At 48.1% G+C, this 23,435-nt stretch overlaps 2 protein-coding genes across 3 annotated transcripts; one reads left to right on the top strand and one right to left on the bottom strand.

The window, feature by feature from the left end:
- Nucleotides 1-478: 478 nt before the first annotated feature.
- CDCA8 (cell division cycle associated 8) lies at nucleotides 479-15,232 on the bottom strand. 2 transcript variants are annotated; one of them, XM_082686128.1, is made up of 11 exons: nucleotides 15,110-15,232; nucleotides 14,860-14,972; nucleotides 14,611-14,739; nucleotides 12,758-12,798; nucleotides 9,362-9,434; nucleotides 7,121-7,203; nucleotides 5,628-5,692; nucleotides 4,968-5,063; nucleotides 3,741-3,867; nucleotides 2,882-2,968; nucleotides 479-1,849 (listed from the first exon to the last, which is right to left on the bottom strand). In XM_082686128.1, the coding sequence occupies exons 2-11, from the start codon at nucleotides 14,954-14,956 to the stop codon at nucleotides 1,805-1,807; spliced, it is 843 nt and encodes a 280-aa protein (XP_082542254.1). In that variant the 5' UTR covers nucleotides 14,957-14,972; nucleotides 15,110-15,232; the 3' UTR covers nucleotides 479-1,804. The 2 variants fall into 2 exon arrangements, with proteins under 2 accessions (XP_082542254.1, XP_082542253.1); XM_082686127.1 differs by lacking the exon at nucleotides 15,110-15,232 and having other exon boundaries at nucleotides 14,860-14,991.
- On the top strand, nucleotides 15,212-22,201 carry AIRIM (AFG2 interacting ribosome maturation factor). Its single transcript, XM_082686129.1, has 5 exons — nucleotides 15,212-15,678; nucleotides 15,855-16,129; nucleotides 18,051-18,230; nucleotides 19,796-19,914; nucleotides 20,076-22,201. Exons 2-5 carry the CDS (start codon nucleotides 15,855-15,857, stop codon nucleotides 20,111-20,113), a joined length of 612 nt encoding a protein of 203 aa, XP_082542255.1. The 5' UTR covers nucleotides 15,212-15,678; the 3' UTR covers nucleotides 20,114-22,201.
- Nucleotides 22,202-23,435: the final 1,234 nt, after the last annotated feature.

Here is a 23,435-nt window from a genome sequence, read left to right as displayed (position 1 = left end):
CTCCCCATCCATCAGTGTTAGTGCCAGATGAAAGGGCTAGATAATGACCCATTCTGCTCTTCTGCCATCAGGTCCATGTGGATCATTTTCAGTGCAGAAAGAATTTTAGGCAGGCAGATCTGCCAGATCTGGGAAGTGAGAAGCATGAAAACTGTATTATCTGTGCTCCTGCTTTGCTCCTGACCAATAAGCCTTGACTCAGTGTGTGAACTACGCATAGCCTAGATTTTGTCCTCCCATGTGTCAATTTCTTGTGAACAAAGGTGTTGAGGGAAACCTACTTGGGATAGGTTACCTATGGCCTGCAGGTTGGGGTGAGGGGCCCCTTCTTCAGGTATCACAGAGATTCTGCTACGGGAGAGGTTTCTGTATCTTCTGAGGGAAGCAGCTGCTCAGAGGCCCCACTCTGACAGCTGCAGCTCCCAGACGGCCTCTAATTCCAGGTAGCGCAGCTTGCAGAGGACAGAGAGGCTGAATATTGATTAAAAACAAACCAACCCACAATTTATTGAAAACGGGTACCTTTCAGTAGCCCTAATTACAACAGCTTAAAAGATGCCATTAATCAGGAACACAATATGCACAAAAGTCTCAGGAAAGGGAGAATAAAACAACTTGAAAGGAATACAACTGCAACAGGACTGGATTGCTAGGAGGGTCACAGAGCAAAGTGACACGGAGTAGAACACAGAGCCACACAGGAGAACACGGGGCCCTCGAGCGTGGGGCAGGAACTCCTGAGTTTCCGTACTTTTGGACCACATCTCATGATTCGTTGGGGCGGAGGTGCAGGCTGGAGCACAGGGACCATGGGGCGGACTCTGAGTTAACTAGCCAATGCCCGGAGCACAGGCCAAACACGTGGAATGAGGCCACCAGGCAATTCACACCTGCCCCTCACTGATCCCCATAAGAGGAAGTGCTCTCTGTGAAGTCTGTGGACCTGGCAGGGACCACTGGACCACGGAGAGCTTAGAGATAGTTTCTCTGCAGCTGGTCACGTAAAACCCTAGACTAAACTAAGCCCTAGAATTCTCTTATCCAAATTCCTACCATCTAGAGAGGTAGAGGTGCCAGACGTGGAAGCTGCCTCCAAACCAGTTTTTGGTCTTCGGTAAAGAGATAAATACAACCCCCAGTTCCACAGTCAGCTTGGAAAAAACTACTGCGCACAGCGGGCGTAAGATCCTGAAGCCCCACTGAGTATCCACCACCGCAGAAAGCAAGGCTGGGGCTGGGCTGAGGTGGGCTCTGCTGTGGCTACTGCTGGGACACGTCCCATTCTGCCGTCCTGTCCCCATTTGCACGGCTCCTCCCATGGCCCAGAGCTCTCACTGCTTTGAGCCTAAAACTCCCAGCCTCAAGCAACACAGAGCAGAAATGCCAGATGCAGAGGGTACTCTGAGGAGGGGGAGCAGGTGGTCTTCCTGGGAACCTGAGGTTCTCTCCCGTCACCTCCACTGAAGTAGCGGCAGGATGGCGAGGAGGCTGGGTTACAGGAGGCAGACGGCAGCAGCTCTGAGAGCAGGAAGGAGAATTCTGCCAGGAGAGTGACAGGAAGTTTCGACTGCATGGATGCAGCAGGCAGTCGGGTTGGGAGGTGTGAACAGCAAAGCTTAATCTAACCGATGGGGGAGCAGTGTGTCTCCCCGCTTCCCAAATTCTCCCAGAAGAACACCACTCCCTGCTCTGGAACTTCACACTCAAACAAACAGTAAGCCAGAAGGGAAGAAGTCTCTTCAGGGTCCTGGAAGTGTCCGCAGAAAGTCCATCCCGTCAAGCTCGGTTCCTTGGGGCAGCAGCTTCATTTGTGAGTCCGTATGCTGCTGCAGATCTGGGCAAGGCGGCTCTACAAAGGAAAGGGGCAGGTCACTGAGAGAAAAGGCCACTGACCATGTGTGCCTGGTAGCCACTTGATAGTCACCTCGGGGGACCCGGGATTTGGGGTGGGCAGGTCTGAGTGGATCTCAGCCCTCCACAGCTCTAGCTGGATCACAAACTAAGTAACTGTTCTGAATGCCCACTCCTCATCTGAACGCGGGAGTAAAACAAGACCTCAGATGAGCCAGTCGTGCTATGGGTGCAGACGAGAGAATGAACGTCACTGGATCTGGGCGGCTAGGTACGTGTGGGCCCTTGACACTGGGCCGTGTGCCCTGGATGTACCCTTCCCAGATGCCCCCAGAAGGGGGGTCTCATCCACCGCCCGAGACGGTGCTGACTGGACCACGGAGACCCATCGGACCAAAGCTGAATCAATTTACTTTCCCTTCTGAGAACTGAAGGGGCGACAAGAAGGGGACAGTCAGTGCTGGGCATCAGAGCAGCGAAGTCAGAGTTGGGAGTGCGGCTGCCAGAAGTCACAAGCAAGCCAGTATTGAAGGAGAAGGAGCGGGAACCCAGGGCCCCCTGGAGGAGGTTCTCTGCCAAGAGGGAGGGATGGAGGAGCGTCGCAGAAGCGCATGCGTGGGCTTCAGACAGAGAGGCTACGGGAGCACCAGAATGGAGCTCCACACACTGTCACTGACGGTCCCACGGCTCCAGAGGCCTGGCTGTTCCACGGTCTCGGATTCTGCGGGACTCCTCGGAACAAGCCCCTCCCTCTCTCCCTCCAGGAAGCTTCCTTCCCCAGCAGTCAACCACGCCCTTGCATCCAGCACCAACTGCCCCAACTGAGGCAGAAGTCTGAGTCTGCGGTGGAACTGCAGCCCGGGAGACACTGAAAGGCAGCATCAGTCCAGGGACGGAAGTGCTGCGGGGTAAGGAGAACAGCTACAGTCCCTTGGGGGAAGAAGACAACACAATGCTAAGTGTGAAGCCCAGGCGGAAAGACAATCCAATGTACAGCTGAACTGAGCAAGCGGAGGGTTACGAGACTCACAGAGAGTTTCTTGATGTTTCCCAAGGCCTCGGGGTCCAGCTGTGCGATGTCCATCCTCTGCAAGTCACTAGCCAGCAATCGCATGCTCTGTGTGGAGAGCAGGGTGCGCTCAGTTGCCATGTCCCCCGGGGCAGGATCCTGCACTCAAGGGCCCACTGTGCCCCAGGGGTCCCCTTGATACCCTGCACTTTGGGCAGGGGGAGTGGGGGGCAGGCAAGGCAGTTAGGAGAGGTGCTTGCCCTGAGGAGATAACAACAGCAGTGTTTCTCACTGGCCGGCGGCTGGCTCACCCAGGCGGGGACTAAGGGCAGGGACATGAGCTTAGAAGTGCCCTGCAGACACAACTGAGACACACCTTCCCTCCCTCCTGGGGGCTGACGCCTGCAACTTGTTCCACTCAGCTCAGGGCAACTGGGCTCAGCCCCACTCAGAACCCCTCTGGCTTTTCCAGAGTGGGAGACACAGTTCATGCTCCCCTTTCTAGAACGCACACCCTGATGCTGCCTTCCTCTGCACTCCCTTTAGGGTGTCCCTTACTGTCCATGTCCCGTGCCACTAGACTTGACTGTGAACCTATCTCGGCTACTGAACGCATTCTCTAGAGCAGGAAGCACGTTGTCTACACCTGGGGGGAGCCACAACGCAGGTGGGCAAATGTCAGCTGATGAACAAAAGGAACACGGAGCCCGGCAAGGAGCCCAGCCTGGGTGAGAAACCTGGTTCTGAGTCCCGTGGAAGTGTGCGCGTCAGGACCCATGCAACCCAAAGGACCGTGGGGATGAGAAGTGGGTGATGGGCCAAGGAAAGAAACGCCCAGGGAGCTGCGCGTGGTGGCCCGGCCGCCCTGTGAGACGCTCACCTCTCCACCGCCCACCGGCACTGTGAGGAAAACCTCTCTGCTGTCAGCAAGGGGGCTGCCATTCACAGAGACGTTGTAGATCCGCTCTCTGGCTGCTGGGGTCCGTAGGCCCGGGGTCTTGAAGACCCTGTGAAGTGGGAAGATCTCTGTCAAGATGGCTTGGCAGAGTGAGTGACACAAGGCGCCATGAGCTCTTCCAACCCCCATCTGGCCTCAAGCTGTAGTTTTCAAATCCTGCATTTCTAAGAAGGCGAGTTCTAAATTTAGGGCAAAAAGTCTTTTTAAACAGTAATGACTACACACAGCTGGAGAAGGGAGCTTGTAATGATCAAACACACATCTAGCCAAAGTCAGTTCTTATCCATGGAAATCTTAGGTCCCAAGCTCTGCATGGACACCAGTCATCCATCCATCCAGAGCCAGAAATAAACTATGGTTAATGCACTTCCAAGAGTGGCTAAGTGCTTCCAGCAAGAGGAATTTTCCAGGGTCAAAAAAGGAGGATTCAGAGATTACATCATTATATTAATTCCCAAATGAACTTTCTCAAGACAGTTAAAATCCTGCTACCTGTTTTTCTCTAAATGTCTTTTGCTTTATGTGCATATGAAAAAACAGTTCAAGACTGGGAATTAAAAGAAGTCTTTCTCCCTCCCTCTCTTCACCCCAGAGATTCTGACTTTCAAATCCTTAATGCCTTCCAGAAACATCCTCTGTATAAACACAAATGGGATCACTTAGGACACGCTGTCATACAGCACACTGGGAGGGGCCCGTGGCCACGGCGCTGCTCCGTCAGCACATAGAGTCGCCTCTTTCTGGCCCCAGAGCATCTCCTGTCCAGTTGACCAGCCGGTGGAAGAGACTGGCTTCCAGCCTGGGTCACGTCAGTCTCCCCAGCGTGACGTGGTGCCCATCCACACTCTCACCAAGGGTATAGGAGAGTACCTACCCATTTCAAAAAAGGCTGAGCAAGAGTCCCTAGAGGCCTCCTAGTCCTCAGAGGCAGAATGTTCTCTGCCTCTCATCAAATAAAGACTTATTCTGTTGCTGAAAACAGGTGAACCTGCACTTAAGGGAGAAGCAGACGCTCAGAAGCCCAGACAGTTACCCTCTTCCAAGAGGCCTTGTGGGGCCAAGGAGCCGTGTTTTCCCACTAGCTCTTCTTATGGACTGAGGCGAACTGGTGGGCTCCCATCAGATGCAGGGGCTACCCCCATTACTCACCTCGAGTCAAACCTGGGGGTTAGGCCTGGGGTTGGCTTCACCATAGACAATTCCAGCCGGCCCACAGCTGGGGTGACAGTGTTATAATGGCTTGACCTGTGGGTAAAAAGTGGCCATTAGGGGTGCCCAGGTGGCTCAGGAGGTTAAAGCCTCTGCCTGCAGCTCAGATCATGGTCTCAGGGTCCTGGGATCGAGCCCCACATGGGGCTCTCTACTCAGCAGAGCCTGCTTCCCCCTCTCTCTCTGCCTGTCTCTCTGCCTACTTGTGATCTCTGTCAAATAAATAAATAAAATCTTAAAAAAAAAATTGGCCTTTACATCCACAGGTCACACCTGGAGGGCGCTGACCATGTGGCTATGTCCCAAGTGCCTCGCATACACCAGCTCGTGCAGCCCTCCCAACAACCCAAGACACACAGCTGTGATCCTCATTTTCAGCCACAGAACTCGAGTGTACCGACTCCAGCAACTTGGCCAAGGTCACAGAGCCAATGAAGGGGGAGCCAGAGCTCTGAAGCTGGGCAGAAAGCCCCTCCGGCTTGGAGATTCAAGTTCTATTCAAGCAGAGGCCACAAAAACCCTTGCACCCCGTCTCTGCCGTGATGGATGGGGCTCTCCAATAAAACCAAAACAAACACGGACATTTGGAAAAGTCGTCACCTTTTGCTTTTGCCTCTTCCTTGTATGGACTGGGTTCTCTTCTTGGATGGAGGACACCTTTTGACCTGGATTCACAATCAAATGACACTGTGGTTATAAGAAGCCCCAAAAAGGGGAAAACGAGGACAGGTAAGAAAAGGAGGGGACGGGGGTCAAGTCTGGAAATGTGAATTGATGAACATGAGCTCTATGTCCCGGAAGTGAGTGCCGTAAGTAAGACGGAACACGGCGGGTGAACTAAGGACGTCCACCGCTTTGGTCTTCAAAGTAGACAGTTTTGGCCAAGATTAAAGATAAATCTCTTAAACTGACTGTAGCCTGGCCAGCCCCCATCATTCCCCCATGCAATGCTGCTATGAAGGTCACTCAGGCCATCCTGGAGTGCCCAATCTTCCCTGCTGCTCTGGCTGTCCCTGCACAGGCTGCTGTGTAAGCTTCCCTGCAGGCACCTGTCCTCAGCCTCCCCCTCCATGCCTTCCCCATATGACCTCATCGATGCCCACACTAGGAGTCAGTGTGCCTCTCAACCTCCTACTTCTCCCTGAACTTCAGGCTGAAATTTCAGAAAAGGATGGACCCTTCAACGTGTCAGGTAATTGGCACCACGGCTGCTCGCCTTCACCGGAACCCAGCACCCCCCTGTGGGCCGCCTTCCATGGACGAGGGGCACCTAGGCTAGAAACCGATCGGGTATCCCTGCTTCCCCCCTTCCTCCACCGGTCCTGCTCACATGTGTCAAAACTATCCCTTCTGGGGCACCTGGGTGGCTACATGGGTTAAAGCCTCTGCCTTTGGCTCAGGTCATGATCTCAGGGTCCTGGGATCGAGCTCCGCATTGGGCTCTCTGCTCAGCAGGGAGCCTGCTTCCCTTCCTCTCTCTCTGCCTGCCTCTCTGCCTACTTGTGATCTCTGTCAAATAAATAAATAAAAATCTTTTAAAAAAAAATCCTTTCTCTGTGTATAGCATGAGGGCCTCAGTTTAAGAATTACAACAGCCTCCCAACTAGTTTCCTTATCTCTGGTTTTTCCCCTCATCCATTTGTCACTCAGTGTGACCAACCTGATGAAATGCAAACTTCTGAGCTCAGCACACAAGGTCATTCATCTTCGGGCCCTCCTGCAGGCAGATTACCCACAGCTTATAGCCCTGTCATCCCCAATAGCTTCCTGTTCTTTAAATGGAACTAGAGGGAATGTTCCTATCTATCTCCTCCTGGGCTTCCCCGCCCTTTCTTCTTCAGCTAGTGAAATCTCCCTCACTTTTAAGTCTGGGTGTACCCTAAGCGGGGAGGTAAAATTTGATAGCTTCCTCTTCTGCGTTCTATGTGCTGTGTACCCACTTCTCTGAGGGCTTTCATATGAGCCATTAAAGTGGTTCTTCTCTGCGAAACAGTGAACGCTGGTGGGTCAGGGTGGGGCACCGGGGACATTAGGTATTTTTGTGTTTCCCTGACCCCATCAGCTCCCAGCCCCAAACACAAGTGGCTATTTACTCTTGAAGTTTGAAGATTCTTTTTCTTATTTTCTTCTTCTTCTTCTTCCACTATCATTTCATCCAATTTCATTATCTTTCGTGCTGTAAGAAACAGTTTTAACAGAGTCATCTTTCTCATAGGAGTAAATTTTCATGCATTCATGTTTCTTGGAGGAAATAAAACATATGAAATCTTTGGCTGTAATCAAGAAATAGACTTTGAATATAAACAAGATGACTTTTTTTTTTTAAAGAGAGTTTAGACAGAGAAAACTAACCAGACTGATTAACGAAGCCCACATGATGCCCAGCATCCTGCTGAGAGTGCAGACGCTGGACTCGGCTAGACCTGAGCGTGAGGCCTGGTCCTAGCACCGCCCAGGTCATGGGGCTTTCACTGCGCTGCCTCAGTGTCCTCATCTATAAAAGGGAGTAGTCACTTCACAGGGACAGTGAGACCTGGAATGCACTCCGCAAGAACAGCATCTTTGTTATTTTTGTTCCTATTTCCCCAAACCCTAGAATTGTGCCTGTGAGTGTTTAAGTGTCTGTGGAACACATGAACATAGAGCTCTTTTTTTTTTTTTTAAGATTTTATTTATTTATTTGAGAGAGAGAGAGGGCATGAGAGAAGAGAGGTCAGAAGGAGCAGCAGACTCCCTACACAGCAGGGAGCCTGATGCGGGACTCGATCCTGGGACTCCAGGATCATGACCTGAGCCAGAGGCAGTGGCTTAACCAACTGAGCCACCCAGGCGCCCACATAGAGCCCTTTTGACAATACGGGACATGTGTTATAAGAATTATTTATGGGGCACCTGGGTGGGTTAAGCCTCTGCCTCTGGCTCAGGTCATGATCTCAGGGTCCTGGGATCAAGCCCCTCATTGGGCTCTTTGCTTGGCAGGGAGCCTGCTTCCCGCCCCACTCTGCCTGCCGCTCTGCCTACTTGTGATCTCTCTCTCTCTGTCAAATAAATAAATAAAATCTTAAAAAAAATTATTTATTACAATATTATTATTTACATAGATTAGAAAACTTTCTAAGCACCATAGCTGTTTAGTGATGAAAGTTATTGTCTCACTGCTAGCTCTATACAAACCCAAGCCAAACAATCTTGAGCAGGGATTCCAGAGATAATTCAGGCATCTGATCATGGGGGGTATGGTCTCAGACTGGACAGCTTTTTAGCTTTTTACTTTCTGACACATTAAATAATATATTTATCTTTTTTTTTTTTTTTCCCTTTTTGGAACTAGCTTATAACGTAGACAAAGCCCAATGGTCAAGAGGGCACAAAGCCAAGTTTTACTGTTGGTTGACTTGGATCCTGTGTGTCTGTTCCCACAGGTGAGATCAGAAGACCCCCTCCCCCACCACTTGAGCAAGACTGTGGAATCCAGAAGAGAAATCAGTTTTCCCCAAATGTGGAGACAACCCAAACTGAACTAACACACTATAAATATGCTGCCAAGGATCTCCAGGAACACTCGAGCCCAGTTTTGTCGTAATCTCACCAAGGCAGCACTGGAGTGTGACACCGGCAAAGTGAAAGCTCCCGATCTCTTCATGCTACGAGGCCATTTGACGGAAAGCAAAATGGACTAAGAACTGGGCCTTGTTTCTGGCCCTCCCCTGGGTCAAGACCCAGGCCCTGGGTCAGGCCTCGCCTCACAAGAAGTGGATGCACTGAGCTATGAAAGCTTAATGACAGTGACACAAAGTCTGTAGTAGGGCTCATCCTGTTCCTGCTCCATGATGCTCACGGGTCACAACCGGGTTTCCCAAACATGTTCCCTCTGGGACAGCATTTCTCAGAGTGTGGGGTGTGAGGGAGGGATGATTTTCCACAGCAGGTCACTGAGTCCAGGAATGTGGGATGGCACCCGGAGGATACTGGTCCTTTCACAATTCTCTCTCAACCCTTCTGATCACATGGGGGTGCCTTGGCGGGCCTCACCATGTCCCGTAAGGCCTCTCAGTCCTGCCACCCTCTAACTGGCGGAGCCAGGGGCAGTCATGCTTCCCACACAGTTTTCCCTCTCCTTCCACTCTCACTCTTGCCCCCACAATGGCCGGCAGTTTGCTCACTATCAGTCCTGCATATGATGAACTCAATGCAGCGGCCAAAACCACATTATCAGATTTGCAAGACCCAGGACTAGGCATTAGAAGGAAGGCCACTGAGGCCTCCCTGAGCTGCCAGCCTGCCACCTGGCCTCCACTCTCCCAGTTCAACAAGGGGTTTTGAAAAGTACTCACTTTTGGCAGATTTCAAGGGTGTCTGAATAGCTTCTGCTGTTAGTCGGTTTATTTCTGTGATATCCAGGTCCGCCTGTTGCCAACACAGCCAGAAAAAAACAGGCATATTCCATCAAATATTGGGAATATTTTAAGACTCAAAACAATTAATTTCAAAAACACATTATTTATTACTTATAAGACTGTTACGTATTAGTTATAACATGATTTTAGTGAGCTCCTATAAATGCACTATACAACCCAAGAGCTAAAACATTGCTGATTACTTGCTTCTAGCTCTGTAGTCTTTCCTGTTCTATTTCCTCGTCTTCTCCCAAAGGTGACCACTATCATTGCATCTGCTTAAAAGAAAGCATGTTTGTGTGGGTTGTTTTTGTTTTTTTTATAAAGGTATATGTGCTTAAAAAACATTTTATTTGGTTTCGCTTCTGCCGCTTCTGGCGTAGTTTGTTTTCAAAGTCATGTAGCATCCCAGTGTGTGACTCTTTCACAATTAATTTCTCCAATCTCCTGTCAACAGTCTTTTGCTACTCTAAACAACTTCTTCATGTGTCTGATGCACATGTCCAAGTTTCCTCTTGACTGTACACTCAGGGAAAGTGGTTGCATTTGATTATGTCCCGTTGGCAAACAATACAGGTTGCTAATGACTCACGTTCTCTCACTTGGTGCTGTACTAAACTTTTCTCTTTTTTAAAGTCTAGAGAGTCAATAAGGTTTTCTGTTGCACCCACAGGCCCTTCAAAAAGGCTTCTAGTTATCACCGTTCTAATTAAATGTGCTCCCATTGGTGACCACGTACGTGAATGAGAATAGCTACGAGCAGGCATGATTCTCTGCCTTTTCCTGCAGGACACATGTAAGTATCAGAGGAGGTGTTACAGACTAGGGATGACAGGTTTCATCTCCAGACTGGTAGGGAGTCCAGGGAGTGTTCGGAGGAGCATTCTGAGGCTGTCTAATCTTAGCAAGAGACAGTGCTGTAGGAGCTTAGTAAGGTCTGGAGTGGTCGATGGAGTGGATAGTGGACAACTAGGTGCCATCTCTAGAAACAACTTGCATGTTATGAAGGTGTCAGTGGCGGCAGACCACTGATTATCTTTGTGTAGAAGAGTTAACAGGCATAAGACTGATATCCATAGAGAGGCCTATTTGCATGCATGGGCTTGCAGCTTGCATGAGAACTTGGATTTCAGGATTCCCACCATTCCCTGGTTAGAATGGCTGTCTGGGCCTAAGCTTTGTACAAACAACATGGCTTATGCTGCATACCTGTTTTACTCCTGGAAGTCTGGAATTTCGGTACATGCTAGGCAGATGATGCCAATGTGACAAGTCCCCAGTGAAAATCCTGGGTATTGAGTCTCGAATAGGCTTTTCTAGTAGACACCGTTTCACGTGTGTTGAATTAAGGCATCACATGTGACTCCACTGGGAGAGGACTCTTGGGAGCTTACACCTGGTTTCCTCTGAACTTTGGCCCAGGCACCTTTTCCCTTTGTTGATTTTGCTTTATATCCTTTCACGTAATAAATCACAGCCATCAGGAGGACTATATGCTCAGATCTGTGAGGCTTCCTGGGAGTGGTCTTGGGAGAACCGCACATACCTAATCATTATGAACTTTTGTGCCAAAGTATCATGCCCTTCCTGAGTTCTAATGCATATTAGCTAAGGCTACAATTCTCTTGACTTGGTGTGATGACACCGGCTATTTCATATTACACTAGAAGCTCTCTGATTTGTAGTTCTGTATGTCTAATTAATTAAAATGAGGGTGATACATTAGCTAACGAGTATAATTCATCTCAGAGGTAAGTCATTTGAAACACCAGATCTGGGTGTGTGGAGGAGGGAACATGTTACAAAGAAAGAGAAAGCCAGAACTAAGAATGTTTTACTAGCTCTTGATTTTACTTTTCAGTGATTCCCACTTCTCTCCTATAATATTCATCTCCAAACTCTTTCCTGACTGAACAACTGACTCTGAAACACCTTTAACTTCTGAGGCAGGTGGAGATCTGCCATTCAATGCTACCATGTACCCTGTGTAGTCAGGTCCCTTCAAACCCTGAGATTCCAAGAGATCCTAATAATGCAGAAAAGGAGGTAGATTTTTGGGTTCACTCTGTAAACCTGATGAAGGCTATAATAAACATTCTCTCCAGAAAGATAACAAATGCATGTATGTATGTGCACTGTTTTCGTCTGATTTTAGAGTGCCTAGGGTCTCTGTGAAAACCATTATGGACTAGTCCCCAACACTGTATAACAAAACTTTCTGGGGGCGCCTGGGTGGCTCAGTGGGTTAAGCCGCTGCCTTTGGCTCAGGTCATGATCTCAGGGTCCTGGGATCGAGCCCCGCATCGGGCTCTCTGCTCAGCAGGGAGCCTGCTTCCTCCTCTCTCTCTGCCTGCCATTCTGCCTACTTGTGACCTCTCTCTGTCAAATAAATAAATAAAATCTTTGAAAAAAAACAAAAAACAAAAAACAAAACTTTCTGTAAGGGTAGAAATGCTCTATTTCTGGGCTACCAATATGTAGTCACTAGTCACTTGTGGCTGGTCAATATTTGAAATGTGATTAGTGTCTCTGAGGGACTGAAGTTTTAATTTAATGAATTTTAATGGACTAATGATTTATTTAATTAATTGATTAATTTAATTAATTCTAATTGATTGATTGATTAATGGTGGCTATTGTATTGGACAGTACAGATCTAAAATGTGAACTCTTTATTTTGCTTCCCCATCTGACTGTCTTCAATCCTAACACTGATGCTAGGATGAAAGAGGTGAGAGAGGGTGAGGAATCCCGAGAGTCCCAAATAAGAGCGAAGCTTCTAGAGGGTGACGTGATAAAACAACAGTCTCAGGGGACCTGGTTGGTGCGGTTGGTTGAGCGTCCAACTCTTAATTTTGTCTCAGGCTGTGATCTTGGGGTGGTGAGTTCGAGCCCCATGTCTGGCTCTGCACTCAATGCAGTGTCTGCTTGAGTTTTTCTAACCCTCTCCCCCTCCACCCTTCTCTCTCTCAAATAAATAAATCTTTATAATAAAATAAATATAAAACAACAGTCTCTGACACCTAGCAGACCAGGCTGTCAGGTAATGACCCAGGGGCTTAGAGGGACTGGGCTTGAGGCTTTTGCTTTGCCTGAGAGGTCAGGGCGGAGAGCTACAAGGAACCTGCCCAAAACAGAATGCCTCCCTCTGCAGAACTTGATAGTATTTGGGCTTCACAGACTCAGCCTTTGACAACCATAGTTTTGCAGTTGGCACAAACAGGTCATGTTCCCTAGGAGCCCTCTTCCATGGTAAACACCCACTGGTTGGATTTTGTGACGGGATTAAACTTAAAAACTAACCATAGTTCCAAAATAGGACAGATCACTTACTGTTGCGGCCTCTTCCAGCGCCTGTTTGCTTCCTCCAAGGGCTTTGAAAAGAACATTTTATTTAGTTACTATCAGATCTTAATGATAAACCATCTTCCCATTAGCTGTCTAAAACTGGACTAGATTAAGCCCTGGCTTCAACACTCAAGGCCCTTTGTAACCTCTTTTTTCTCCACATCTGACTGGCCGCCTTATAGCATATTCTAGGTCCCACCACACCAAAGTCCTTATTTCCCAGATGTGCCACCGTCTCCCGTGCCTCTACCCCTCCTCGCTTATTATTATTCTCTTTACTGGAAATGCACCTCTGCACCCGGAAAATTTCTAATTTGTCTTTCGAAACTCAGTTAAAACCCCAAAGTCTTTATTTTTCTATGACAACAGGTTGCGGCAAAGTGCTGAGCTAGTTGCTCAATTCTCATCATACCAAACAACTACTCAGAGCTGTTTAAGCATCCCCCCATCTGCTGCCTTGAACTAAACTCCTTGAAGACAGTTTTGGGCAAAAATATGGCATAGGGTGGTTATGCAGCCAGTGTGTGTTGAACGAAGAGGTCTGTGCAAGATTTAGATGTAGAATAAAGTTAGGTTAATCCTCCTTCTAGAAACTCTCATAGTGTCCTGTAGAACTGTTAAGAACTCACGCTTTGAACCAGACAGATTGCTTGGGTTTAAACACCCTCTGCTACTCACTAGCTTATGAGACCCTGAGCAAAGTAACTAATCTCTCTGTGCCTTAATTCTCTCACCTGTAAAAGAGGAGCAATATTAACAATGAATACCTTTGTTGTGAACATAAAGTCAGTTAACATATGTAACACACTCAGTACGATACCTGTCTAGCACATATAAACGTACAGCACTAGATAAATGTACCTACTGACCCCTACTCTTTCCCTTTTATAGTACCTACGATTTTGACTATCTAATCACATGTGCATTTTTAAAACGACCCTCCTCTACTAACTTGTAAGTTCCTGAGGGTAGGCAAGGTCTGTGCTATTTCCCAAAGCACTTTCAACCCCTAGCACTGTGACTGAGACATGCTCAGTGAATATTTGTAGAAGCGTGCAAATAAAAGGGCAAGTCAAAGAATCATTAAATATCTATTATTTGAACAGAACATGCATTTCTATTCAGGAAGGAGTTGATATAATAGATAATAATTAGGAAAAGTAAGGGTAACCCAGCAGAAAGGATAGCCTCTTGCATGTCCTTGGACATTTAACGAGGGAGTGGAGAACAGGTTGCAATTTTTCTCCGGCCAAAAAAACTTGAGCCCTTGCATGTCACAATTTGATTTGCTCTTTTTTTTTTTTTTTTTTTTTTAAATTGACAGGTTCCATAAGATGCAGAAAGCACTGCTTGGGGGTTATCCTCCCATCTGAGCTCTGGAAACAAACCAAGTTGTTCTTTTATTCGTCTTTAAATGATTGTATAATATAAAGAGAGAGTGTTTTGTGACACATGAAATTCACACAAAATTCACATTTCCATGTGTCCATAAATACATGTTCCTTGGACACATACATGCCCATCCATTACAGCTGTTTTGGACCTAGAACAGCTTGAGGTGAGTAGCTGCAACAGAGAACCCTCTGGCACAGAAAGCCTAAAGTATTTACTAGATAGTAAATTCTCCTTTGGAGAAGACGTTGGCCTACCTGGGCGGGGTGTGTGTGTGTGTGTAGATGACCTTAAGTTCTATGCACAAAGGTAAAGCAGGGAAGAGAGATAAGGAACGGGGGGAAGTGGTAAGGCTGCAATTTCCTAAAGTGATCATGAGGACTTCACTCAGGCGACCACAGAGGCGCCCCGGGGCCCAGGCCTGGGGGGACGGCAGCAGCTCTTACCGAAGTAGTCTAGCCAGTTCATCTCGCGCAGCGCCTTGGGGAGCCGCAAGATCTCGATGTTGTACAGGTTATCCATCTCCTTGAGGAGGTTCTGCCTGTCCGACTGAATTTGCTTGGATCGTATTTGCACTGCGAGAGGGCAGAGCCGACAGAACACGGGTCACCGGCCGGTGAACGGGACCTGGAACCCTGCTGCCCGTACCCCCAAGCCACCGGCACCCAGCGATCGCCCCGGGCTCCGTCCCCTACCTTCGCGGTCGAAGTCCCGAAGAAAGGAAGCGAGCTTCCGGCTCCGAACCGAGTTCGTCTTGGCCACCCGACTGCCGCCCTTCCTAGCCGGAGCCATGGCGCTTGGGTGGAGACTGCGGGGAGCAGGGGATGCAGCCACTGGGAGGTCAGCGGCCGAGGTCGGGGAGGGAGAGTAAGGAAGCCGCCGAGGAACGGAAGAGGGCGGACGGCCTTTGAAGGCCCGAGCATAAAGGTGTCGCGAGGCACGTACCTGCGGGTCACCAAACGGGTTGAGAAAGATCTCGCCGCTCCAGCTGAGGGGAGGGAGCAGCTTCGTGCCTAACCGGACGTGCGGCCGCCGCCACCAAATTCAAACTGCCACAGGCTGACCAATGAGAAGTCGCCGTCTTAGGAAGGTCCCACAACATCCAATCACAAGGAAGCTCCGCGGCCAGGCCGCCGGTGCACACGCAGGACTACAGGACCCAGAAGGCACTGCGGTCTACGACAGATGTTCGCGACTCGACAGCCGTACTGGGGGCATGCGCAGAGAGACCGCGGGCTCCTGGTGGCGGCACAGACGGGTCCTCGGACTTGGATGGCATTAGCTTTAAGTTTTCCTGCTGGGTTAGGGAAAGCGACCGGCACTTTCCAGGAAAGGAGACAAGAGTCCGGCTCTGGAAGTACGGGTTCGGAGACAGCGCTTCGGCCCGGGGAATCCGCAGTCCGAAACTGGAGACTACCCGAGCCGCGCGGGCGAACCGAACCGCCTCCGAGGTCTGATCAGGCAACCCTTCAGGAGGTGGGAAACCGGGCCCTGCCTCCGGAGCCCCCCTAAAGGTAAGACAGCACCTCGCGTCAGGACGTCCTGTCGGAAGGGATACACAGCCCGCATCGTGAGGAGACCCTGGTTTGGCGGAACTTCACCTGCGCGCGGTGATCACTGGACTCGCTACTTCCCCTGCCGAGTTAAGACCCTAATGCTTCCCGCCTCCTTTCTGTTTTTATCTCGGCAGATGACTCAAGACCAACCTTGGCTTGCTGTGCAAGAGGCCCTGAGGAAGTGCTTTCCCGTGGTGGAGGAGCAGCAGGGCCTGTGGCAGAGCACCCTGGGGGACTGCCAGCCCCTCCTGGCCTCCCTCAGCAACCTGGCCGAGCAGCTGCAGGCGGCACAGAATCTGCGGTTTGAGGATGTGCCTCCACTTCGGGCCTTCCCGGACTTAAAGGAACGGCTGAGGCGCAAGCAGCTGGCGGCTGGCGACACTGTCTTGGACAAGTTAGGGGAGAAGCTGTAAGAATTCAATGCCGCTCCTTCTTGGCGGAAAGATTGAAAAACTTGGTGTTTAATAAGTAGCTAGGATCCGTCAGAAGAGTATTTTTCTCTTTACTTGAGAACACGGTATTTGGAGGTATCTCAGCCTTGCCTCCTTTCCATTTGTTGCAATGGGACCTCTTATCAAAAAGTCATTTCATGGGGTACCTGGATGGTGCAGTCAGCTGGCCTTCCGCCTCTTGGTTTTGGCTCAGGTCGTGATCTCCCAGGGTGCCTTCAGTCTCGATACTGGGCTCTGCACCCAGTGCGGAGTCTGCTTGAGACTCTTTCTCTCTTAATTAATCTTTCTTTGAAAAAGTTATTTTATGGCATTTCCCTTGTCATGTAAGGCATAACAGTGATGGTCTCAGTAGAAGTTACAGTGGAAAAAAGAAAAGCAATCGAAAAAGCGAATTAGTCCTCTGTAGTCTTCTTTTGTCAAAAGCAGGGAGGAATTGTACTTTAAACTTAGTAGTGCTAGAGCTAAGGGTTTTATGTATATTCTCACATAAAATATTTTCAACATCTCTGATTTAACCTCACTTAATCCCATTTTGCTGGTGAGGAAACTGAGGCTCAGATTGCCTATGGACACACAGCTAGTAAATGGTAAAGCTGGAAGTCTAACTCAAGTTTGCCCGACGCCAAGGCCAGAGTGTTCAACCACCATTCTGTTCTGCTGTACGTTGGTGTCTCTGTGCCAGGCATAGTACGTCTCTAAACTCTTAGTATGCCTAAATGAGACCCTCTATTTTAAAATTACAAATATTGAGGATAGACAAGAGACCTGGCACTTAGGCTTGCTCTTTCTTTCTTTCTTACTTATTTATTTTAGAGAAAGAGCACCAATGGGGACGGGGGCAGAGGAAGAGAGAGAATCTCAAGTAGATTCCCCACTGAGCACAGAGCCCCACTTGGGGCTCCATCTTATGACCCATGATATCATGACATGAGCCAAAATCATAGGTCAAATGCTTAACCAACTGAGCCACCCAGACGCTCTGCACATAGGCCTTTCCTTGACCAGAACAAAAGAAGTTTCTGGTGTATATAGTCTGTGCTGTAGACTAAGGGGAATTGGGTATCTATGGGGACTTTGTATATTCATTTGTACAAAATAAGCACCTATGGGATGCCAGGGAATATAACGATGAACCAGACTTAGTTTCTAGTTGATTAGAAGAGAGATGATTAGCATCAATTAAATTACGTTGCAGTATGTTCTGAGGTAGTGAACTCTTATTTCAGTTGATGACCTATTTTTTTGTGAGTATTGGGCCGTTATTTTGTCTAATTTTTTAACCTGTGAGCCAAAGCCACACATTTTGAAAGTCACAATTATAGGTTAGGGAATGCTTTGCCCTTTGGGAAGTAGTGGCCTTCTTGGTGGCTGGGTCCCTTGGAGTCACCAGTGGAATAATAACTATTGACCGTGAGTTAGGCACATCCCTAAGCACCTTATGAGCATTATTGCATTTAGTCTTCATAAGAACCCTTTCATTGATTCATTCATTGTATTTGTCATTCTATGTGCTAGTCTCTGTGTTCTAAGTACTTAGGGCATGCAGAGAGCAAAACGGATCATTTTTATACATGATTGAGAATAAGTAACTTTCTAAGGTCTGCAGTAGTTATGTGCACCCAGAGCAGTTTTTCCATTGGGACATTTGGCAGTATCTGGAGACATTACCGATCGTTACAACTTGGGGAAGATGGGGGTGTGGTGTGCTCCTCTCATCTAATGGGTAGAGGCCAAGGATGCTACTCCGTGCCCTAAATGCACAGGGTAACCTCCCACCACAAAGAACCATCCAGGTCGACATGTGAGTGTGCTGAGGTTGAGGAACCCTGCCTTAGGCCTTTCTCATGATGTTGTCTAACAGGAGACTTTTCCCCTCAGAGCCACCCTCCTCAAGGTGCGGGACACCGTCAGCAGGCACGTGGAGCAGGTGTTTGAGATCTATGAGCAGCACGCAGACTCGATCGGCATTGATGCTGTCCTGCAGGCTTCGGTGCTGAGCCCGTCTGTGGCTGACATGTTGGAGTGGTTGCAGGATATCGAGAGACATTATCGACATTCGTATCCTTTGCACACGTTTCAGACAGTGTCCAGAGCTGCTTCAGGAAGTCTTTTTAATTTCAGTTTTCACGAGATACAACTGTATGGTAGGGGTCAGTTCTCCTTGGTCTCTGAGCTTAGAGAAAAATAAAGCAGGCCGAGTGGGGAGTGAGGGTGGAGTTGTGATTTTAAATAGGGTGGTCAGGAGAGGCCTCACAGATAGTGACATTTAAGAAAAGACCTAAAGGCAAGGGAGAGAATTGGGTGTTTTTTGGGGGAAGTGTGTCCCAGGTAGAAGAAATATCACATGCAAAGGCCCTGGGGTAGTAGTGTGCCTGATATGTCCTGAAAATAATGTGGATGCCAATGGGCTAGACTAGAGTGAGGAGGGGGACCATAATAGGAGACATGGTCAGAGAGAGAGGGCCAGACTTTGTAGGGCTTTGGAGGTCTTTGAAAGGATTTGACTTCTGCTCTGAGTGAGATGGAAAGCTATTCAGAGGTTTTGAGAAGAGGAGTAACATAATCAGCCTGTGTTTTTCACAGAGCTGCAGCCAACAATACTGAGCACTGACTACATGCCATGCCAGGTGCTGTTCTAAGAATGCCCTCATAGCCACTTGTGAGGTGCTTTGGTGTTTCCTGGGTGCTTCTTGGATTTTCCTTCTCTATCTGCACTACCTCTTCCATAGTTTCTCGCCTCTCATGTGACCCATTGGTGTGTGCAGCATCTTGACGGGGTTCTCTGTCTGGCTTCTTTACCTCTGAGCCAGCTCCAGCTAGTGACCTCACTGCGTCTTGCAGACATCTTCATTCTGCCTGTCGCTTACATCGAGTTTTCAGCCGCTTCCATGGCTCATAGGCCAGAAACCCCACTTTGGTCTTCAGTGCTCTTCCTGTTCTGGTTCAACCTGCCTTCTCAGCCACCTTTCCTACTGCTCTACGCACTGTTCCTTGCCGGCCAGATTGGAGGATTTCCTCAGCGCTGAAACCAATCCATGCTTCCCCACTTCTGTGCCTTCAATCATGCTCTTCCTACCAGCCAGAATCTTCCTGCTGCTCTCTAAGTGGGAGGTATGCATCCTCTGAACTGCCACACGGTATCCTCTTTGATGTCACTGACATTCTCTCTTTTCAGTTCCTGGTTTTTCCCTCACCGCAGTGAGATCCTAGGTGGTTGGGGCCATGTCTCATCCCTCCAGCCCTGGAGCACTGGGAGTGAGGAGGTGCTCAGTAAAGATGGGTGGCATAGGTGAGTTCTGCTGCTGGATAAATGGAATGATAGCCCCTCTTCCGCTCCTCGAGTTTCCTGTAGCTCTCCCCAGGGTATTTTCCCCCTTCAGCATATTGCATTTGCTTTTTTTTTTTTTTTTAAAGATTTTATTTATTTATTTGAGAGAGAGATCATGAGCGGGGGGGAAGGGTAGAGGGAGAGGCAGAATCCCCACTGAGCAGGGAGCCTGATGTGGGACTCAGTACCAGGACCCCAGGATCATGATCTGAGTCAAAGGCAGATGCTTAACTGACTGAGCCACCCAGGCGCCCTCATTTGCTTTTTGAGCAGTCAGTCCTTAACTTCAAGGAAGTTACCTAAAGAGAAAGTACCTCCTGTCCTCGGTCCAGTGGGGAGACTTGGCAAATATCCAAGCTTTGCCCGAGGCCTGGAACCAAATTTCAGAAGATGAACACCAAAGCCTTGTACAAGGTACTGGTTTTCATTTACTCCATGTCTGCGTTCTGTCTGTGTCTCACTTCTCTAGAAGCATTACAAAGATGCCCTTGCAGTAGCCCTGTATTTTTTATAAATCGGGTGTTTTATGTTCTCTGGAGAGGTGATATGCCAGTTTTTCTCTCTTCCTATTCCAGATACCCTGTTGAAGGTTTCCTTCTTCCTGGAAGAGTAAGGAAGCCACGTGTATATCAGCAGACTAGGGGGACACAGTTGAAGACCGACATTGGTGCTTTCTGGTATGGTAACCTGACATACTTGAAAAATCAGTGCCTAGAGCCTGAGGACTGCCTTCTGATGCTGGGGCCTCCCTGTGACATCATGGCTGAGGGCACATGGGCCACCCCTTGCCCTTTCGATGCTCGGCAGTGGAGGGAGGTAGAGAGAGAATGCAGGAAAGGTTGTGCAGGAGAACAACGGGGCAGGAGCCACCGCCGCAGAAGTAGTAGGGAAGGAGAGGGCAGGGAAGGGAGTGTGGCACCACCCTCGGCACCATCCGAAGCTCTGAGCTTGGTTGACACCCAGGCCTGTTCCGTGTATTTGTGCCCGTACCTGATTACTTGATGGAAGATGATTATTCTTGATGATTTAAAGGAATAAAGGTGATAATTGATGGAAGACAGTACAGATCTTTCTGGACTTACAGTGAGGTTACATCCTGATAATCCCTTTGTAAATTGAAAATACTGTAAGTCAAAAATGCATTTAATACCCCTAACCTACCAAGCATTAGCCTAGCCTACCTTAAATGTGCCCCAGAACACTCACATTAGCTTACATTTGGGCAAACTCATTTAACACAAGGACTTTTTATTTTATTTATTTTTTTGAAGATTTTATTTCTTTATCTGTCAGAGAGAGAGCACACAGCAGGCAGAGCGGCAGGGAGAGGCAGAGAGAGAAGCAGGCTCCCCGCTGAGCAAGGAGCCCGCTGTGGGACTCGATCCCAGGACCCTAGGATCATGACCTGAGCAGAACGCAGCGGCTTAACCCACTGAGGCACCCAGGCGCCCCAGGGGCTTTTCATTTTACAATGAAATGAAATGAAATGTTCACTATCTCATGTAAATTACTGAAAACAGAACAGCTTTTCGGGCTTCACATGGCTGTATCAGTCGTTTACCCTTATGATCTCTGGGCTGACTGAGCTGCGGCATGCAGCATGCCCTGTTGGTGCCCAGCATCATGAGAGAGGTGCACATTGCATGCCGCCAGCCCAGGAAGAGATCCACATTCAGTATGTGAAGTATGGTTTCTGGTGGATACGTATTGCTTTTTGCACTGTTGTAAGAGTTGAAAAATCCCACGCCCAACCACTGGAAGTCCCAGCAGCGCATCCCTGTTTTCCAGCTTGCTGGGGCTCCGAACCCTCAAGTCGACTTCAGTTTCCAGAGCCCGCCACCAGGGGGAGGTGGTGCAGCATGAATTATGCTCAGAGCTTTGTCTTAGAGGAGTTGTCCCTCTCTTCCCCACCCACCTGGTCTGGGAGTAAGTGGCTCGGGAGACTGCTGAAATGACAGGGGTTTTAACCAAAGCTGGCGCCTCATTTGCCACATTCCTCTGATCTTGGAGCAGCTGCATGGTGGGAGAAGACCACCCAGAATCGGGCCATCAGGGTACCGTTTCTGAAGCCCAGTACCTTCATCTGTGAAATGGTCGGGCACTTCCAGACCTGTCAGCTTCGGGGCTATGGAAGAATCTGGGTCACTGGATGTAAAGAGGCTTAATAAAGAGTATAGATATTTTTAAAATGAAGATGACTTTTTTTCTTTTTTTCTTACTATAAAAGTGATATTAATGCTTTTTAAAAAGTCATAGGAAAACTGTAGAAAAAAATATAACTTTAGAAAAGTATGAAACAAGCTACATCAGAGATATTTTGATATATACCCTTTCAATGTCCATAATCGCACATTTAAAAAGACCCATATATAGTATCTTTGACATACACTGTTACTTAAATAATCTTTTTTTTTTAACACAGTTTGTCCATCTTTTCCTATCTGTAAAAATAGCTCAACATGATTACAGTAGTTACCATTACACACATATACCGTTTTATGAATGTATTAGAGCTTTTATTTTTCCAGATTTTTATGTTTCTACCTGTAAAGATAATACATTGTGATTGTGAAAAATGAAAGGATTACAGAAAGTGGCAATGTACACTGTCTACTGTTTTTAACAATATGATAGGTATTCTTCCAGGAATTTGAAAAAAATGTATCACATCCATAATAATTGTAAATAAAACTTAAAAACATTTGGGTATCAGGCCTTATGATGTGCTCTGGGGCAGATGAAGGAGATCCCCAGAAAGGTTTATAGTTCAACCAGGGGAAGATTTAAACCGGTGTCTCTTAAGTTCTAATGTGTATGGAAATCACTGGGCTCCTGTTAAAATGTCGATTCTGATTCCGTAGGCCTGGGGTGGCAGCGCGCTAGATTCTGTGTTTCTCACAAGGCCTTGAGTACTATCGATGCTGATCATCCTGGGGCCAGACTGAGCTGAAGAGATTGAAATGGTAAAACAATAATGAAAGTATTTTCTGGAGGGCAGCGTGGAGGGTGGACAAAATAGGTGGAAGGGAGTGAAGGGTACAAACCCCCCACTTACAAGTTATCGGAGGGTAAAAAAAATAATGAAAGTGATATATTTGACATTAAACAAAAGAGAGGGGACATGTGGGTGCCTCAGTCGGTCAAGCAACTGCCTTCAGCTCAGATTGTGATCCTGGGGTCCTGGGATCAAGTCGCGCATCTGGCTTCTTGATCAGGGGGGAGCCTTCTCCCTCTCCCTCTGCTGCTCTCCCTGCTTGTGTGCTCACTTGCTCCCACTGTCTGATAAATAAATAAAATCTTTTAAAAAGAAGAAGAAGTGATAACTGCTTGTCAGAATACTTCATAGTGACAGTGACATCTGAATTTGGACTTGGGGATGGGGAGGAGTGTAGGGCATTCCATGCTGAGGGGACAATCTAATAAGCAAAGGCAGTGTTTGAGAAAGATTGGAATCCAGCATGGATCAAAAGCTTGTTGTGTACCAGGCACTGCGCTTGTTTGCTTTTATCTCCTAAAACTGGCAAATATTAATAGTCCCACCAAGCAAGTCACTACGGTTCTTAAAGGGCTGGAGGAATGGCTCCCTAGGGTGGACTGGAGCCCAATTGTGAAAAGCCCGAAAGGCCTGGCTTGAGAGTATTTTGTTCTACAAGTGGGAGGGGTTTGTGTGTGTGTGTGTGTGTGTTACAGAGCTCTTTAAATCCTGACCATAAACAGATACAAGGATTTACAGTGCTTCATAATAACTATGTATTACTTAAATATCACTGTTTCTATTCATCATTTTTTTACTTTTATTTTTTTTCTTTAATTATAGTTTTTTAAATTAATTTTTTATTTTTTATAAACATATATTTTTATCCCCAGGGGTACAGGTCTGTGAATCACCAGGTTTACACACTTCACAGCACTCACCAAAGCACATACCCTCCCCA

Source organism: Mustela nivalis (genome assembly GCF_964662115.1).
Source record: "Mustela nivalis genome assembly, chromosome: 10".
Taxonomy (NCBI): Eukaryota; Metazoa; Chordata; class Mammalia; order Carnivora; family Mustelidae; genus Mustela; species Mustela nivalis.
This window is presented reverse-complemented; position numbering and strand designations above follow the sequence as displayed.

Coding starts and splice junctions, on each gene's coding strand:
- CDCA8 (XM_082686128.1), bottom strand. CDS start 14,956: ATGGCTCCGGCTAGGAAGGGCGGCAGTCGGGTGGCCAAGACGAACTCG. Junction 14,740..14,859: donor TCGGGACTTCGACCGCGAAG/GTAGGGGACGGA, acceptor GCCCTCTCGCAG/TGCAAATACGATCCAAGCAA. Junction 1,850..2,881: donor GAAACATCAAGAAACTCTCT/GTGAGTCTCGTA, acceptor TTTCCTTTGTAG/AGCCGCCTTGCCCAGATCTG.
- AIRIM (XM_082686129.1), top strand. CDS start 15,855: ATGACTCAAGACCAACCTTGGCTTGCTGTGCAAGAGGCCCTGAGGAAG. Junction 16,130..18,050: donor GACAAGTTAGGGGAGAAGCT/GTAAGAATTCAA, acceptor TTTTCCCCTCAG/AGCCACCCTCCTCAAGGTGC. Junction 19,915..20,075: donor ACACCAAAGCCTTGTACAAG/GTACTGGTTTTC, acceptor TTCCTATTCCAG/ATACCCTGTTGAAGGTTTCC.